Source organism: Malaclemys terrapin, chromosome 2 (genome assembly GCF_027887155.1).
Source record: "Malaclemys terrapin pileata isolate rMalTer1 chromosome 2, rMalTer1.hap1, whole genome shotgun sequence".
NCBI lineage: Eukaryota > Metazoa > Chordata > Testudines > Emydidae > Malaclemys > Malaclemys terrapin.
In genome coordinates this window covers 267,574,518-267,594,504 of record NC_071506.1, presented here as the reverse complement: position 1 = coordinate 267,594,504, position 19,987 = coordinate 267,574,518, and the positions used below count along the sequence as shown (strand labels likewise).

General features: G+C 41.1%; 1 protein-coding gene across 1 annotated transcript in view; it reads left to right on the top strand.

Moving 5' to 3' along the window:
- Positions 1-19,501, top strand: part of NOM1 (nucleolar protein with MIF4G domain 1) — a 31,014-nt gene extending 11,513 nt beyond the window's left edge. The window contains exons 8-11 of the mRNA XM_054021111.1: positions 4,499-4,631; positions 13,922-14,053; positions 17,355-17,464; positions 18,823-19,501. Coding sequence (XP_053877086.1) covers positions 4,499-4,631; positions 13,922-14,053; positions 17,355-17,464; positions 18,823-19,000 — 553 coding nt within the window. The 3' untranslated portion in view covers positions 19,001-19,501. The remainder of the gene's footprint in view (positions 1-4,498; positions 4,632-13,921; positions 14,054-17,354; positions 17,465-18,822) is intronic.
- Positions 19,502-19,987: the final 486 nt, after the last annotated feature.

The window sequence follows — 19,987 nt, the reverse complement described above, 5'->3', positions numbered from 1 at the left end:
TTGAACTTGTCTTTATTGAATTCCATTTTGTCAAGTTCATTTTGATTTCTCATCCTGTCCTCCACAGTGCTAGCATACTATCCACCACATTATCCAAGACATAAATGAAAATATTGAATAGTATCGGAGCCAGGACAGAGCCCTGCAGGACCACACTAGATACGTCCTCACGGTTTGACAGCGAACCATCGATAACTACTTTTTGTGTATGTTTTTTTAATCAGTTGTGCATCCATCTTATAGTAATTTCATATGGACCTCATCTCCCTATGAGAATGTGATGTGGGACTGTGTCAAAAGCCTTACTAAAACAACTTCCCACCTATCCACTAGGCCAATAATGCTGTTACAGAAAGACATTAGATTGGTTTAGCATGATTTGTTATTGTCAAATCCATGTGGTCTCTGTGACATTACCCAGGGTATAATCTGGACTATTGAACAGCTGTGTCACCTCAATTCTCCAACCTGGGATGCCTTTTACACTGCTTCACTGTGAGAGCTACTACTGCTGGTCTGCTCACACCCAGCCTCAAGCATGTAAATCCCTCTCAGTTAGATTGTATGAATTTATAGCCAGGCACCCATGAATTACACTCCAGAGCAACACCCATCGAATTCCGAGTCCCAGACTTTCCGCCAGTAATGTGCGTCTTGTATTGCCCAGCTCTCTACTGGATAATACAAGCTCATATAAAGTCTGTCATTTTATTATTAGAAAATGATATGCACAAATCCTGTTATCCCAAAATGGCATTTCCTAAACACTTGAATCCAAACATACTGGTTTAGATCAGACAATAACACAAATTTATCAACTACAAAAGATAGATTTTAAGCGACTAAAAGTAATGAGGCAAAAAAGTCAGAACTGGTTATAAGAAAATAAAAGTAAAATACAACTATTGCCTAACTTAACAAGCTAAGTGAATTCAAAGCAAAGGTCTCTCTCACCACATGCTTCAGTAATCTTACTGGCTGAATTACTTTCAGTCATGGGTCTGCCCCCAGTCCAAAAGTTGTTTCTTTTGTTCTTCAGGTGTTGTGGATGCCTTAGGTAGAGAGAAAGAGAGGAGTAATTTGGGTCGTTTGGCTCTCCCTTCTGATAGTTCTTTCTCTTCTTCGAGAATCATCTCTAGCTGAGGTTCAGGAGACAGAACGTCTGTGTAGACAGGAATCCCAAGCTGTTTCTTTGTCAAGATGTAGAATTTTTTTTTTGTTCACATCCTCTTTCCTGGATTGATTTTGTTAACACCTGGCTGAGGTGTCGGCTACCCTTTTGTTTCTGGGGAACTGCTTTGTTACTGCTCTCCAGACTTGGAACGTGTCTTAGTAATATACAACAATAGAATTTTATATCTTTACATACAATGTAGGCCCACCTATTTTACCAGGATAATAATGATCAGCAAATGATGAGTTTTCAGATGATACCTCACAAAGCATATTTTGTTACAAGCTTTATCATAATCCTATAAAAGGGGTGAACACGGGGTACAGACTGTTACTTATAACCCTGTTATCCTTTAGGTGCTTACAAACGGATTTTTCAGTAGTTTGTTCCAGTATCTTTCTAGGTATCGAAGTCAGTCTGACTAGTCTATAATTTCATGGGTCCTCTTTGTTCCCCTTTTTAAAGGTAGGTACAATGTTTGCCCTTCTTCAGTTCTCTGGGACTTAACCTGTTCTTCATGAGTTCTCAAAGATAATTGGTAACCGTTCCGATATTACTACAGCTAGTTCCTTAAGTACTCTAGGGTGAAATTCATCAGGCCCTGCTGACTTGAATGTATCTAACTTATCCAAATATTCTTTAGCCTGTTTTTTCACTATTTTGGCTTCTGTTCCTACCCCCACCACCACCACCCCTTGTTGTTAATATTGTGTTAAGTATCTGGTCACAAATAACCTTTTTAAGGAAGACTGAAGCAAAATAGGTATTAAACACCTCAGCCTTCTTGATGATGTCCATTATTAGCTCTCTTTTCTTGCTAAGGAGAGGACCTACCCTTTTCTTCACCTTTCTCTTGTTCTTAATGTATTTAAAGATCCCCATCTTATTTGTCCTTTTTACATCTTTGCTAGATGTAACTCATTTTGTGTTTTAGCCTTTCTGATTTGTCCCTAAGAGTCTGTGCTATTCTTTTGTACTCATCCTTAGCAATTTAGCTGTGTTTCCACATTTTGTAGGATGTCTATGTCATTAAAGAGCTCCTGATGGAGCTGTATTGGCATCTTACTATTGTGCCTATCTGTAAGGAGATCAAGATAATGCATATTTGTGGGCATTATGTATTTCATGGTGGACTCAAACCTCTTTTTTATGGTGAGAATCTTTTGTTGTTTGTGGCTTTACGAAAGCTAAAATGTTTTATGCTGGAACTCACAGTGGTTAACGATCATCCTGGCTTTTATATTTGAAAGGGGAAAAATGTCTAGGTCTTCAAAGGCAAAACAGCAGAAAAATCAGATCTGTATGCTTCAAGCTGCCATTGAACATAGGAATGCAGATTCACAAGGCTACAGCTGGCACCATTCACTATTAGCACACCATGACCATGTACAAATGGTAATGGTAACAGTTAAAAAGCGAGGAAAAGAAGAGTGCTCTGAATCAATGGTTGCTTCTAAAATTACACTTAATTCCGTGAAATCCGTATCAAATGGCTGTGCACACACACATTTTTAACAAACTACTGAACAGCAAAATCTGGTAGGATTAGGTGAGGACTAGAGTAGTGTTCTATATGATCAAGTCTACGTATCAAACCAGAGAATCAAAATCCATTATATTATCTGTGTGTCAGACTTTTTACTTCAATTGAAAACCTAGTCTCAGTTCTGATTTTCTCAAACTGGTACTGGTAATGGCATTTTAAAATGTTTTAAAATGAGCACAGTACTAAACATATAAGACTAACCAAGAGCCAGACCCATTAACAAGAGAATAAAAATGAGAAACCCTGTCACAATAGCTCAAAACAGAACAAACAGAATGCAGAAAAGTTTTTTCAGACAATCAGAGCAGTAACAAAATTTCATTTTCATTTACTTGAGCGAATGAGACCACAGCCTGAAAATTGGGACAATCATGCTTTCTCATTGGACAACTTGAAGTCTTAGCTTCCTACAAACAGGTGATTTAAAAAAAAATATTAATCCATATGTGTACATTATATAATCCTAAATTCTAATCTTGGTTGTGTGATGGTATTTTCATTGTAAACCTAGTATGCATGTATGCACAAATGGAGTGGCAGATCTCTTGAGAAGTACACAACCATCTAAGATTTCTTAGATCTTTACTAACTAAAATTTGGTTGCACTGTGTTGTATAAAACAGGGGAGACCCAGCAGAGCTTACATTCTAAAATTAGGCAGACAGGATATTTCAGTCACATGAATGCCAGATGAAAGTCCAATCTCAAAGCAATACAAATTGTGACTGACACTCTTTATATTATAACACTAAGCATTTTTCTTTTAAATTGGTTTTAGTGCTGCCAAACGTTTGACAGCACTCAGGACTAAATCATATTTAATTGCAGAACAGGTGCAGCACAAGGTACTGTTCCTTGCCAGTGTGTCTGAATCCTCTTTTAGTTGGGCCAGCTGTACGAGTGAGAAGGCCATTCAGTCATTGGTCTTTCTGCTGAGGCAGCCAACGAGTGTGCCAATAAGTACAGATTGTGTTTTTGTAATTATTGTTGGTGTTCTTAAAGTAGACATTTTCTATTAGGAACTGGACTGAAACCACCAAACTCACTTCACTTAGATAACCCAGCCACCATCTAATCACTATTTTCAGTCACTATCTGGAGTAGATTTGACTTGTTGACCAAGAGATACAAAGGTTCATATTATCAACCAAAAAAGGTTTTAAAGATGTTTTCTTTCTCATTCATAGCTTTTTCATAGAACTTAACGGCTCCAGGTACCTGTCTGTCCCCATTAACCCTGCCAAGGTTGTATGTGAAAACAGCCATTTCCTCCCAAAATCATAGTAAAGAATATTAGCCAGTTTGAATGGGGATCCCACGGCTTTTAGCTCATTCCTTACCTTCTTCCCTGTACAGTTCATCTCAGTTCTCCAGGCCTCAGCTCTTGCCACAGTAATGAGACTCCTCCCGAAGGTGGGAGGACAGATTGGCTATCCATGATTGCAGTGCCAGTCCTTATCACTTTCTGAGAGGAAGTGCAAATATGGAATATCACCTGCATTTTCCTGCACAGAAACTAATAGCATGTCTCTCATTCTCCTCCTGCCCAGGATTGTTTGGGTCACTCTGTCATGCCACATACATAGTGTTACTCTCCATGACGAAACTGGGTTGGCTTATACTGCTGACAGCTTATTTCAATTTAAACCTTTAAGGATTCCATTTCAGTTGCAATAGAATGGTCTTAGTTTAGAGAAATTGCCAGTGGCTCTTACTTTAAGGCAGTTAGATTTCATTTAAACTCAATTCATTGTTTTTTACTGTTATTGATATTGCAGGCTTGGACTTAAAGATCACCAAGAGAGAGAGATAGTTCATGTTCTCATTGACTGTTGCCTACAGGAGAAGACATATAACCCCTTCTATGCATATTTGGCTAACAAGTTTTGTGAATACGATAGAAGATTTCAGGTAAACTAAGATATGTTCCTACCTTGTTGTGGTACTGTTTAAGTTGAGATTCTTTTGGGATTTCTATTATTAGAGGTTTGTCACTCTGGCTGTACAGATTTATTTCATCATATAATACCACAGAAAAAGTCTCTTGGCCTACACAACTATTATAAATAAATAAAATTTGGTGATTAGCTCATCACTTAAGGAAGCTTATTGAGCTACTTCTGTCCAGAAGGTAGTGGTATAGCTAGGAGTGGAAATTTGGGCAGTGAACAGAGGTCTGACATCACAGCAAATCATTTATATTGTATATTATTATGTTGCATATTTGATTGAGGCTACCCATCCCCCCCATGTCTGGGGGCAAGGCAGGTTGCACTTCTGCCAATGCAGAGGCAGTAACTAGAGTCGCTTGGAAGTCCTCCCCTGTAACCGAAGCATATCCCCTGTGTGAGTGACCAACAGGTGGTTGGGCCAATAAGTGGCATTGCGACCTGACACATGGCCTTCTGCTCCCAGTCCTGGGCTTTGCTCCGTTCCCCATCAACACAAGCTCTGTCTCCATCCCACACCACTCAGCTCTGGTTACTTCCTTCCCATTGCCAGAGGTATGCCCTCCACATTGGGGGTGAATGGCTGGCCAGAACCTGATTGGCTGATAGTTTTGGAACTGAGAGCCAAGGGGGACCAGTGACTAGATGGTGGGGCAGAATTTGAGCTTGTGTTGATGGGGAAGCAGAGTCGAGCAGAGCAATATGTAAAGCTGCTGCTGCCTCTAAAAGACTGCACCTCTTAGCAATCTGGTTCAATCTTTTTTTAATCAGATTTGGGTGGGACTGGGTTCTAATCGGGTCGGCTGTGGTCCGCCTGTGTCTATGCCCCTGCCAGAGGAATAATAGGTCAGTATGTTGCAATGGGCTTTTGGGAAGGATCTAAATTAAGGAAACTGTGTGATGGAAAAGGAAGGTGTAAATATCCTGAAAGAGAATCCCTTGCATCCAGAATAGACCCCTTGCTGCTTTTCAGTGGTAGGATTGTAAAAACTGAACCATTCAGAGGTGCTTCTCCCTTTCTACTGCAGTTACAAGATTGCTATTATTCTTAAGGTAAAAAACATGAATTGTAACTGTCACTATAAAGGTCTGTGGGGCCTTTTGGTGTTTTGACAAAGAACATATGAAGAAAATAACACTGTGGTGAATATTTTTGTACATGTTTGCGTTTTCAACAAAAATATCCTGTTTTATATGTATAAAGTTCCAAAATGTTCGTTTAACCAATAAAATGTAATAGTATTGCAAGAGTTTAGTCCTATAGATATATTTTAATGCATCAAATGTGACTAGATGAACAAAATATGTAACTGCTGCAGTTTGTATTGCCTTTGTGGACATGGTAGTCAGAAAAAATGGCCCTTAAAATCTTCTACCTAATCCCTAATATATATAAATCAAAGTGAAGGCTCCTATCCTGAGGGACTGGGAGTAGACCCCTGCATCCACACACAGCCCCATTTAAGACAGGGCTTAAGCAGGTATTTGTCCATGGAATTTGTGTAAGTAGGATAAATTATGTACTGCAGCTAGCATGTCTATTTTGGTGTCTTCCAAAACATGTTGCTTGTGGGGTGGAGGAGTTATATATGAGAGGTTTGATAGTGTTTTTACAAAAACAAAAATAATAAAATGTATATGTTAAGTGTGCTTCATTTTCAGTAGGCTTTTATGTAAACTGATTAGACCACTTACAGGTTTTTCTTTTGGATTTATATATAGATGTATATTTTAATTCTGTGATTGCTAAACACTACCTGTATCATCTCCAAGCTACAAAGCAACTTCTAACATAAGTTTGCTGCTGCTTTGAGTAGTGTCCCTGCTTGCACTTGAGGTGTGCATATGCCTTCAATCCAAGATTTTTCAGTAGCTGTGCCCATTCATCTTACACATTCCACCCTATGGATCTTTATACCCCATACTTGAAGACATATAGGGATGTGCGGGTGAACTGTCTTCAATTCTTTTTCAACTGCTTCAGCCTGAGGCTAGGTCTACACTACCCTCCTGAATCGGCAGGTAGAAATCAATCTCTCGGGGATCGAATTATCACGTTTCGTCGGGACATGACAATCGATCCCCGAATCAAAGCGCTTACTCCACCAGCGGAGGTAGGAGTAAGCGCTGTCGATGGGGAGCTGCGGAGGTCGATTTTGCCGCCGTCCTCACAGCCGGGTAAGTCGGCTCCGATACGTCGAATTTGCGTATCTTAAATCGACCCCCCCCTCCCCCTCCCGTAGTGAAGACCTGCCCTGAGATGGAGCAATTTGTTGTGCCTACCTAAGTGCAGCTTCTACTTTTCTGGTCAATTTTAGATCTCTGGTTACTTTATTTTATTATTCTTTAGTTATTTTACTTGTTCCTGTTTTTTTGAGGGGGGTATGCCTCCCCCTCGTCCTCAGCAAGGTCCTTCCTTAGGAATCCTCTCTTTCCTTTGTGGGATATGTCTAGATCCCCAGGCTTCAAAACATTGCCCAACTTGCTGGGAACCCTCCCGAGTGATGGCCATTTGTGCTGCCTCAGGAATACACATATACCATCTAAGTGCAAAATTTGCACTAGCTTCAAGAGCTGCTCGAAGAAACACAGAGGAAAAAGCTCCAGCTCCTTATGATAGAGCGCTGTGTTTGTCCTGCAGCAGATCTGGGCTCAGAACACCTCACCACACACACATGCGCCGTCAGCTTCTGTGGCTTGCTCATTCTCAGGACCGTAAGGGACAGATCTGCAAGTGAATCTGAATCTAGATCATCAGCTGAGCAAGTACCAGAACAGTAAGTACAACCCTCAGAACCTTACACCTCTATGACTGGGTCTCACCAGGTCTCCATGTAACCTCACTTGGTACTGCAAGAGTTCAGGTTCACAAAGAATCTGCTCATTTCCAAGGAGCATGAGTCTCCTCTGTTGAGTTTGGGATTCTCAGTACCACAACCAGTATTATCTGTGGTACCCTACCTTTTGCCGGTACCAACGTGTTCTGAAAGATGGCCAGTTACTCCTTTGTAGATTCCAAGGTCAGAAGGGACCATTCTGATCATCTAGTCTGACCTTTGTATAGCACAGGCCAGAGAATATCTCCAAAATAATTTCTAGAGCATTTCTTTTAGAAAAAAACATCCTATCTTGATTTAAAAAATGGTCAGTGATGGAGAATCCACCACAAGCTTTGGTAAGTTGTTCCAATAATTAATTACTCTCACTGTTAAAAAGTTACACCTTATGTGCAGTCTGAATCTGTCTAGTTTCAGCTTCCACCAATTGGATCATGTTATACCTTTCTCAGTTTGATTGAAGAGCCCATTTTATTTGTTCCCCATGAAGACACGTATAGACTGTAATCAAGTCATCCCTTAACCTTCTCTTTGTTAGGCTTAAACTTCTGAAACTCAATCACCATCTGCCCCTCCACCAGGCAATGAAGAAGAGAGTTCTTCAGGCTCCCAGATTTATGTGCAGGGCTCTGCTGACCATCTGCCTATGTTGACTATCTGGAACCTGCACCGTTGAGTTTCAAGATCTGATGAAGAGGGTGACAGACCCCCTTCAGACCCAATTAGAAGAAGTGCAGGAGACACAGCACCAATTGCTTGACATCGTGCACACACCATCATCAGCATAGGCTGCCCTTCCTATAAATGAAGGACTATTAGAGTTTGGCAGACTCCTACTACTGCCCTCCTCCCCACCCCCCAGCAAAAAGACCAGATAAAAAGTGTTATGTCCCAACTAGGGGCTCTGAGGTTTTTATTTTCCCACCCCACACCAAATTTTGCGTCCATGACTAGAGTAAATGAGCATCATAGACAACATCATTCGAAGCCTACATCCCTTGACAAGGACCACAAGCACTTGGAGCTTTTGGGGATGAAGAGTTACTCTTCTGTTACCCTACAATTCCCAACTACTAACTGTCAGGAGATTCTGAAAAAATACAGTCACATTAATTATATGAAGTTTAGCTCTTTTATTGAACATCTACCGCAAAAGCACAAAGAACCATTTCAAGCCATCATTGCAGAAGGGCAGTTCTTGGCTAGAACAACCCAGCAAACTTCTCAAGATTCAGCTGATAGGGCAGCTCATTCCATTGCTACAACTGTAGTCATGTACAGGATGTGACAAAGTGATGCATTTTTGTAATACTATTAAGATTATGATTTGCTGTGCCTCAGTTTCCCGCTATACTTTGCATTGTTACCTAGTGGTTGCAGAAGAGTTAAATCTACTCTTGGGGCAGAGCAAGAGACATGAGGTGTTGTGTTCTGTAACTGTCTGGGGTGGCATGCATGGGTTGTTAAAAGGACTGGCAGAAATTGACCCATATCAATGGAGAATTCTGAAAGACAGTGGGAACCCCAGGGGCCAGGACATTCACACCTAGCAACCAATAATCAAGAGGAAGGAGATTCCCCCCCCTCCCCCACCTCTCAGCAGGGAAGCCGAGCAAAGGCCCCAGCTCAAGATCAGTGGACCAAAAGGTGTCAGGATACTAGAATAAAAGTTGGCTTATGGTAGTGAATCAGCAGCTCTCACCTGGGACTGATGACAGAAATGGAGAGCCAGAGGCAGAAAATGATTCCATGGCAGCTTGGCTGGGTGGAACACTGGCTTGGCCAGAATGAAGTATGTATTAATCTTTGTTTTTCTGTGCCAGTGATTCTCAACCTATTTATGTGGCCCACAATGTGTTATGTGGATCAGAGGTTGAGAACTCCAGCACCCCCGCCCCCTCAAAAAAAAATCCCTCCCACGGTCCCCTATGCCCAGACCTCTCCACAGAGCAGAGCCAGGAGCAGAGCCGTGGGTGCAGGGCCAGGCAGCCGGGACCCCAGGCATGGGGCCAGGAGCAGAGCCCCACATAAAATATGGGGGTGCTGCAGCACCCATGCAAACCCCTAATCCTGTGCCTATGCTGCCCAGTGCTCCTCACTGCATAGAGCCCCCCAAACCTCCCCAGAGACACCCTCTCCCGCACCTTGCCCCCCTGTGGCACTCACCAGCCCCTTGCTGGCAGAAGCACTCCAGCAGGGCTATCACACGCTGTCTCTCCCTTAGCCAGCCCCAGCCCCACCCCCTGCCAGACCAGAGCTGCACATTTTGAATTTTTTTTTTTTAAAGCACACAACTAGGCTGCAGCTGTGTGCTAATTGGGCCGCTAATTGAGAACCACTGTTCTATGCTAATATAAGATCTTCTCTATAGTCTCTGTTCAATTGGCTAATAAATCCCTCTCTGTTTTTGAAAAGGCTCCCTGGTGTCACTGCAAATACTTGCTGAGGTGCATAGATCCCTGAAGAGTGTAAAAGTCTTAGACATAGGAATTTATCTCAGGTGGACTTGCTGGGCAGAGCTTACAGTGTGAAGCAGGTGTGCTGGATCCCAGAGGCTAAGTCTTGGATGCATTGAGGCTGGGTGGTCTACCTGTAAGGAAGAATGGGACCCCTTGGGCATCTGGCACAGGACTATTTAAAAGCTTGGACATAGCACAGATCCTGTGGATCCGTGACACAGGGCATCATGGCTTCACAGGGAAATCCTGAGGACTGAAGTCCAGAGCACAGTAGAGGACCTCGCTTTTGGTGGTCTAAAGTTATTCAATGACACTATGTATGATTTGCTGCATGCTTTGAAGGACTCCAGAGTGATCCTTCACTCGTGGGGCATATATACGCCTGCGAATAAAAAGAGGTTTAGTCAATCTCAGATGGCAGAGAGATCATGCCCTTCCCAATTCTCCATTTTCCACAGACCACCAGAGCCACCTAGAAAAAAACCCACATTTCAAAAAGGAAAATTTTCAACTACTACAGCAACTTTGATCAGCAGCTGACGATGGCCAAACGTTCCTTTTGACTCTTCAGTTGACAGCCATGAACATTCCTCTGATCCAGACCTGCTGCTGCACCATCTTACTTCACTCAATTTTTTACCTTTTGGTGATCCTCTCTCCCATATTCACACCTCATGCATGCAGATTATCTCCAAAAGATGTGCCTTGGAGGTTATAATTTTGATGTACTCCATTCAGTTCTACTCCATCTGATGAATCTGTTCTGAAACAAGAGGTTTTCCATTTCGGAGCAGTGGATCTGGTTCCCACTTAACACAAGAGGGCTTTATTCCAAATACTTTTTGGTTCTCAAAAAATAAGGGTGGATGGAGACCAATTCTAGATCTATGGATGCTGAATACCTTCGTCAAGGTACAGAAATTCAAGATAGTGACATTGTTCTTCCTCTAGATCTACTACTTTACAACCCTTGACCTTCAGGATGTGTATTTTCATATCCCAGTACACCCTTCTCACAAGAAATTTCTATTCTTCTTGGTGGGGCAGGACCATTACCAATTATTGGGTCCTTCCCTTTGAGTTAGCCACTGTTCCCAGAGTGTTCACAAAAGTTGTGGCAGTTGCATAACTTCATCAGGGGAAGTTAATTGTTTTCCTTTACCTCAATGACTGGCTCCTCAAGGGACATTCTTACACCAGTGTCTAATTAAGAATGGTCAGTCTCAGTTTCCAGCTCACATTCGTGTTGTCCTCCCTCATGTTTTCCTACCTGCACAAAGGATAGAGTTTTTAGGGGCCATTCTAGATGCCACCACAGCCAGAGGTTATCTGCCAGAGGTTTCTTGCACTGTCACATCTGATTGGGCAAGTTCAGATCAGTCCTCAAGTCACTGCCAGATCATGCCTGCAACTTCTTGGGCACATGGCAGAGTGTACCCTTTCTCATGCTTCATGCTCAGCTGTACCTCCATTGCTTCCAAGCCTGGTTCAGGTCAGTTTATACACCCGACAGGGACAGTCTAAACAAACTGCTTTTTATCCCCGTCATATTCCAGTTTCCCTCGAATGGTGAAAGAATCCAGTCAAAGCATATTCTCAGGGGTCCCCTTCAACCACCCTCTACCCACTCACATTTTAGTTTCTGACATGTCCCTCCTCAGATGGGGAGCTCATCTTCAGGACCAAAATTTCCAGGGCAGATGGTCTGTCCAAGAGTCCACCTTACACATCAATGTTCTGGAACACAGAGCTGTCAGACATGCCTGTCTGCACTTCCTATCCATGATTCAAGGACAATCATTTCACATAACAACAGAAAATAAGGCCAGTATGTATTATATAAATTGGCAAGAGGTAGCGAGAGTCCTTTCCCTCTCTGCAGAGGCCATGACTGGTGCATAGCCCATGGTATCCTGATTTCAGCAGTCTACCTACCCAGTCTCCAAAACACCATAGCCAACCGCTTCAGCGGGCGCTTCGCTCAAAATCATGAGTGAGAATTAAACAAATCTGCACTCAAACAATTTTTAACATGGGGATATCCAAAAACAGATCTTTTTGTCACCACAGCTGATTGGAAATGCACACATATCTGTTCAATGGTAGGCTTGGGTTGCCACTTCTCTGGTGGAATGCTTTTCTCATCTCCTGGGCGAAGAATCTCCTATACATATTTCCCCCACACTCGCTGATCCACAGGGTCCTAAACAAAGTCAAGTAGGACAAAGCCACGGTCATCTTGATTGCACTAACCTGGCAAATCTTTCCTTTTGACTGGCCATTAATCTTCCACTGACACCCAGTCTTCTCACACAGGACTCCGGGAATGTCCTTAGTCCAATCTGAATACATTGCAGCTCAAGGCCTAGCACCTGATGGTTCTCATGCTAGAAAAATCTTGCTCCACAGCCGTTCAGGAGGTTCTGCTGAACGGTAGAAAAGATTCTACCAGAAAGACTTGTCTTCAGAAATGGAAAAGGTTTTACTACTAGCATACTCACCATAGTTTGTCTCCTATTGACTCTTCCCATCTCCGAGGTGTTAGAATACTTACTTACTTTGAAGAAAGCACAGTTCCGTTAAAGTTCACCAAGCTGCCATCACAGCATTCCCTTCTCCACTAAAAGGTTTATAAGTATTTGCTCCCCTTGTAACGTTGAGATATATAAAGGGTCTGTAAAACCTCTTCCCTAATGTTAGACACCCTATTCCCACTTGGGACTTTCAATTTAGTTCTCAGAGCTTTGAAGAAGCCACCCTTTTAACTGTTAACTTGCTCACTTATGAGCCTCTCCATGAAAACTGCATTCCTAGTGACTATTACCTCTGCCTGAAGGGTTGCAGAACTGGGAGCTATAATGGCTGACTCTCCTTATGCTGTCTTTTTCAAAGATAAAATTTTTCTCTTCAACCACCTCCACCTTTTTTATCCAAGGTTACTTCAGATTTTCATATCAATCTATTATTTATCTCCTGGTATTCTACCCCAAGCCTCATCAGTCAAAACAGGAAGCTGTCCTTCGTAACTTAGCTATCAGGAGAGCGTTGGATTATTATCAGGACAGGACTAGACTTCTGTGACCTCCCTGAGATTGGTTGTTTTCATGGTGGACAGAACTAAAGAGGTTCCAGTGACTATCCAAAGGCTTTCTAAGTGGGTTTCTGGTTGCATACTCTCCTGTTATGTGACTAATGTACCCTGCCCCTTCCATGAGATCGTACTGTGTCTGGTCCTGTTAAAGGATGTCTGTTAATGGAAAAAAGCAAGGCTAATACATGGGCTTTGATTCACACTTTCTCCAGACACTAAGCCTTCCTGGGCAGGTGCTCCCTTTGGCTCTGCAGTCCTACACACAGCCTTAGACTGAGTTTTGAAGCCCCCACCTCCTTTAGGGGTACTGCTAATGAGTCACCTCACAAAGAGCACCCGTAGGGACACTACTCAAAGAAAAATGAGAGGTTACTTCCTTGTACAATAACTGGAGTTCTTCAAGATGTTTGTCCCTGTCAGTGCTCCACAACCCACCCTCCATCTGATCTTCTTGGGGCTTTGAGGTGCAGAAGGAATTGAGGGCAGTTTGCCCATGTAGCCCTATATATCCTTGGTGTGAAGCATGAGAATGCATAGGGTGCATGTGCAAACTGAGAGGGCGCTGCTGCCGAAAATCTCCAATGGAAGGCAAGTGCGCACCCCCAGTAGAGGACCCAGAAGGATACACATCTCAAAGTACTCCAGTTACTATACAAGGTAAGTAACATCTCTCTCATTTTGGCTTCCAGTGCTTTGCAAATGATCAAACAACCTTATTAAATAAGCGTAATAATGTGTTTTGTACTTAGTAGCTGAATGGAAAAGGTGCCAAGATGGCTTTGAGAGCCTGTTGTGATGTTACATATTAATTATTTGACTTGGACTTCAATTTTTATTTTGTATTTGTTTTTTTTCTGACACCTAGATGACATTCCAGTTCAGTATATGGGACAAAATCCGAGATTTGGGAAACCTGTCAACCACTACTTTCTCCAACCTGGTTTCTCTGTTGGCCCACTTGCTGAAGACAAAATCTCTCTCCCTATCAGTCTTCAAGGTCAGCATAGTCTCTATTAAAATATTTGTGCACTTCCACCTCATTTGTTAGTTTTATGGTAAATGTGTGTGTGTGTGTGTGTGTTCCTTGTATCTAATCTGTATTACAGCTGGTTATTTAGTTTTGAAACAAATTATTCCAAACTTCCTAGCTAAGGTGAACTTTACTTGCCTGTTTTCTAAAACTGCCCCAAATGTAGGGATCTGATTTAGTTTCATACAAGTGGTTCTAATGGCCAAACAGATTCAATTAATTTACTTTTTATTTATTTATTTTTAAAAGAACTGTGGCCCAGTGGTTAGGGTGCTAGTCTGGGACTTGCAACACCCAGGTGAAATTCCCTGACCTGCCACAGATTTCCTGTGTAACCCTGGATAAGTCACTTAATCTCTCTATCCTACAGTTCCCATCTGTACAATGTGGATAGTATCACTTCCCTGCCTCACAGAGGTGTTGTAAGGTTAAGTTAATTAAAAAAGACTGTGAGGCGCTCAGATACCCTGGTAATGGAAGTCACAGAAGTACTTAAGATGGCTATCCAGAAGAGAAACAGAATTTGGGCTCAAGTATCAGAGGGGGAGCCGTGTTAGTCTGGATCTGTAAAAAGCGACAGAGTCCTGTGGCACCTTATAGACTAACAGACGTACTGGAGCATAAGCTTTTGTGGGTGAATACCCACGGGTATTCACCCACGAAAGCTTATGCTCCAGTACGTCTGTTAGTCTATAAGGTGCCACAGGACTCTTTGTCAGAATTTGGGCTATTGCAGACAACAGTAAATTATTAATTGTTCCTTTTTTAAAAGAGAATTTGAGTTTAAGGAAATACACTTTTTCCCCCCAATCTCATCCTGTCTTTACTGGTGGAATTTCACCCTTTTTCATGTATTGAATGTCCTGGTGGAGTTGCTGGTTAATCCCTACCAGACACACGCATGCTCTTTATAGCTGCTGAAAGCCAGCAGTGAAGTTTGGGGCCATTACTGATAAGGATTGTTATTGCTTTCCTTTTGGGAGGGCAAGATGCCAAGCCATTTAATCAGTGGTTAAGACCTTGCTCAAAAAACCATCACCTGATACTAATGATCTTGATTATTACTTCCTTATCTCAAACCTTCGTGTTTTGAGGAAGGCTGTAGGTGCAACCTGGGTTCCACTGATTTCATCAGCCTGGCCTACACACAGCTTTTGTAGTGGTGTGACTGTCAGCTGGGGGCAGGGGAGTGATAATTTTTCTGAAAGCTATACCAGTACAACCCCTAGCATGGTTGCAGTTTTACTGGTATAAAGATGCCTTAAACTGGTATAACATAGTGCATGTCTTCACTAGTAATGTTAGTAGTCGCAGCATAGCGCTGGGAGAGAGCTCTCCCAGTGCTTAAAAAAACCCCACCTCCACAAGGGCAATAACTATCAGCACTGGTGCACTGTCTATACTGGCACATTGCAGCACTCAGGGGTGCTTTTTCACACCGCTGAGCGAGAAAGTTGCAGCGGTGTAAAGTGCCAGTGTAGACAAGCCCTTATTCCACTTCTCTTACGGGAACAAGCTCTATTGAAAAAAGCAGCTTTTATACTGGTATAACAGCATCCACACTAAGGGAGTTGTACCACTTTAACTGTATCAATATAGATAAAGAAGTCCAACTTTTGTGTAGATGAGCCCTAAGATCCTAATTCATTCAGTCTGAAGTCTGGGTATGCCCAGGGGTTGGCAACCTTTCAGAAGTGCTGTGCCGAGTCTTCATTTATTCACTCTAATTTAAGGTTTCACGTGCCAGTAATACATTTTAACATTTTTAGAAGGTCTCTTTGTAGAAGTCTATAATATATAACTAAACTATTGTTGTATGTAAAGTAAATAAGGTTTTTAAAATGTTTAAGAAGCTTCATTTAAAATTAAATAAAAATGCAGAGCCCCCCGGACGGTGGCCAGGACCCGGGCAAGTAATAACAGACAGAACAAAGTAAGTTACCAAGCAAAATAAAACTAAACACACAAGTCTAAGCCTAATACTTTAAGAAACTGATTACAGATAAAATCTCACCCTCAGAGATGTTCCAATAAGCTTCTTTCACAGACTAGACTCCTTTCTAGTCTGGGCCCAATCCTTTCCCCTGGTACAGTTCTTGTTAGCTCCAGCTCAGGTGGTAGCTAGAGGATTTCCCATGACTGCAGCCCCCTTTGTTCTATTCCACCCCCTTATATACTTTTGGCACAAGGCAGGAATCTTTTGTCTCTTTGGGTCCCACCCCTCCTTCTAAATGGAAAAGCACCAGGTTTAAGATGGATTCCAGTACCAGGTGACATGGTCACATGTCCTATGAGCCCCCAAGCCTTCATTCTTCCTGGCCTGACTCACAGGAAGGCTTGCAAGTAAACAGAGCCATCTACAGTCAATTATCCTGGTTAATGGGAGCCATCAAGATTCTAAACCGCCATTAATGGCCCACACTTTGCATAATAACAATCGGACCTCAGAGTTATATTTCATATTTCTAGTTTCAGACACAAGAATGATACATTCATACAAATAGGATGAACACACTCAGTAGATTATAAGCTTTGTAATGATACCTTACAAGAGACCTTTTGCATCAAGCCTATTCCAGTTACATTATATTCACGCTCATTAGCATATTTTCATAAAATCACATGGAGTGCAACATCACAGGTGCCTATGCTGATTTTTAGTGCATCTGCCAGCAGCCTTTGGGGGCACTCAGATATTGCAGTGATAAGTATTGTAATGTTTGTAAATAAATATATTGTTTAAAAATATTGTTGTGCATTAAGTGTGTTTTGGATTCACCTTTGGGTCCACTCTGTCTGAGGTACCTTCAAAGTATTTATCTCCTGGGTATCTGGTTGCCTTAGTATATCAGGTAGAGGTGACCAGGTTGTTCTTCAGTGGCTTCAGTCCTTCCTGCAAGGTTTTAGAAGGCAGTGTTGGATGATTGCTCATGCAATCAGCATGCGCACTCACACCAGATTCCACAAGATTCTGTTCTGTTGCCACTCTTGTTCAATATCTATGTGAGGTCAGTAGGTGTTTTGGATTGAACTACCATGATTATTCTTAGTTTTTCATCTCTAAACTCTCAAATTATGCAAGGCATATTTTTTTAATTTATGATTGGTTTATTTTTTATCTCTGGTCCTGGATGGCATCGCAACAAGCATAATAATAAGTTACTGAATAAATGAGACCTAATAAAGCATCTTAAGTATGTTAATTAGTTTAAGATATTTTTAAGAGGTTTTCAGTGTTAAGTCTAACATTTGCTGTCTTGTTAACTAGGTAATTGAATTCAGTGAACTGGATAAACCCAAAGTCCACTTCTTGCGGCAAGTGTTATATATACTATTAATAAAAACAGACTTGGAAGAACTTACCAGCATTTTTGGAAGGTAGGTGATCATTGATCTTCCCAGAGAACATGTGGTGAGCAGTGATTGGACACACAAAGGGGATTTGCTTATTGTATTTATTTTAATTATCCATTGCTTACCCCAAGCCCTTGACGCTTCACTTCTTACAGTGCAAGCTTTTTTGCGAAAAGTCCATCTCTTCTGATATGTTCATACAGCACCTGGCACAATGATGCCCTGGTTTTAATTGTGGTCTGTAGGTGCTACTGCAGTATAAATATATTATGGAATTTTACACACAACATTAATACAAATTTTGAAATACTCAATACATCAACTATCACTATCAAGCAAGAACAATAAAACTGTTAATGCACAAAGCTGACATACCAGCCACCCCAAAAATCTTTACCCTATGTCTGGAACTAGAATTCAGTCACATGGCAGAGTTATTCTTGCTACAACATTTCCCTGTTGCAGAAAGGAAATAATGGAATTAATCAGGGGGAAGTTAACTCTCTTTAGCATTGCAGCATCTTATCTAGAAATCTCTATTCTTCATATTAAAGGGGTAAGGGTTATTAACTGAACGCCTTTTAGAGGTAATCAGATGAAATGTCTTAATCGCACTGAAGTGGCTAAAATTTAGACCTGATTCTATACCCACAATAGACGGCTGTGTATAAGTGACTATGACATTAGTTTGGTTACAGTCGGAATGCTTTTAAGATCTCATCCACTCTACATATTGGAACAGTGCTGAATAAGGGTCACAGGTAATCTGGTCTCCTGACATGTTGTGTATTTGTACTGCAGTCAGGGCCTTAGTTTGTAAGCTATTCCAGGAAGGAACCTTGCTTTTTTAGTTTGTTTCTAAAGAGCCATGGAAATGGTGCCATATAAATATTTAATAATGGAAGAGATAATAGTGTATATTCTGTGGAATTAGATCTGCCAAAAATACTAAAGTAGTAAAAGATAATGTTTACATTTGTAGAACTACACATAAAGTGGAAAGTCTGTATTGCCATGTACTGTCTTTCAAATTTTATTCCATCCATTAAAAGATGCAGGAGGTAAGCAACATGTGGCAAACATTTTTGACTATGCCCTAACTAATATTTTAAGTCAAGTCTCTTAAAAAATACTTTAAAATTACAAACTACCTTTTGAGAAATAGATTGCATGTGAAGTATGTTCAACTGTTTGCCAAACCAGTGTAGGCCTGCACTTGTTAATATTAAATTTTTTTAAAAAAAAGTTGGGCTTTTCTTGATAAATTTTCAGTTCGATTTTTCTCAAAACCTGACAGCATAGCAAAAGAAAATTAATAACATTGTTCAGTTGGAAAGTAGGAAACCGGAATTATTTCTGATTTGTGTGTCGGTCTTTTTCAGGTTAACTGACAACCCAAAATTAGGAATGTTGCGTGAAGGTTTGAAGCTTTTCCTTTCCCACTTTTTCCTGAAGAACATACAAGCACACAAAAGCGCTGAAGAAGCCATCTTACTAAAAGAAAGAGTCGAACTAGTAAGCAGGACTTTGCAAGCCAGAGAATCCAGATTAAAACTATAGTTTTATTTTCAAATAAGCCTGCGTGGAAAATAAGGACTTCATGAAACCACAAAGCTGATCTTGACAATGTTTTTCACAGGCCAAAGACTTGAGATGCTGAGCAGGATTGTAATGCTGCAAAGGACCCCCTATTTTGAGGTGATGTAGGATTGTACACTCCTAAAAAATTGTTTCAAGTTTGGGGGGAAATAGAAACACAAAATACTGAAGAAGGAAAAAAGTATATATCTTTATACATTGTTCATTTCTTTAAAAACTATTGTCTTCCCCATACACCTCCACTCTGTATACCTCATTTGCCAGTTATCGTCAAGCAAGATAGCTGAGTTTCCTTTAAAGTTTAGTTAATACCACTTATCAGTCAGCAAGAGGTAGTGTTCAGCAACCCCAAGCTTCTAGCCTTCCTAATTCCTGGAAGATCATGGAGTAAGATTGGGTTTGATATTCAGAACTGTTCATTTTTTTACAGAATAAATAAAACCGAATTTTGTTTCTGTGCTATATTATGGTGTATGATTTTTAATGTGAAAGCTTTTTAATAACATAATTGTATTATTATCTGTTGTAAAACAGGCCACTAGAGGGTGCAGTCTTTGGGGAGTAAGTCTTGTAACTACTCCCCAGTTTTAAATAAAATTGAATCATAGAAGACTAGGGTTGAAAGAGATGTATTGATTAACTCTATGATTTGTTTACCTGCATCTCTGTCAGGAAAAGATCTTTTGATGTTTTCCATTATAAACCTTGGTGGACTGACTGAAGACCTATCTTGCTCAGTTATATTGGGTTTAAATATCACAGCATAATTTATGCTAATACTTTAACCTAATTGCCTAGTGCAATTTTATTGTGCTTCATGGTGCTTGTTTTGCTGCCTTCTAGTTTAAAATTTTGCCAGCTGTTTACTATTTGAGATATTATTAAACTTTTTAATTCAGATTTTACTATTAATAGAGAGCAAGCGATAGCCATCAGTTCAGTATTAGG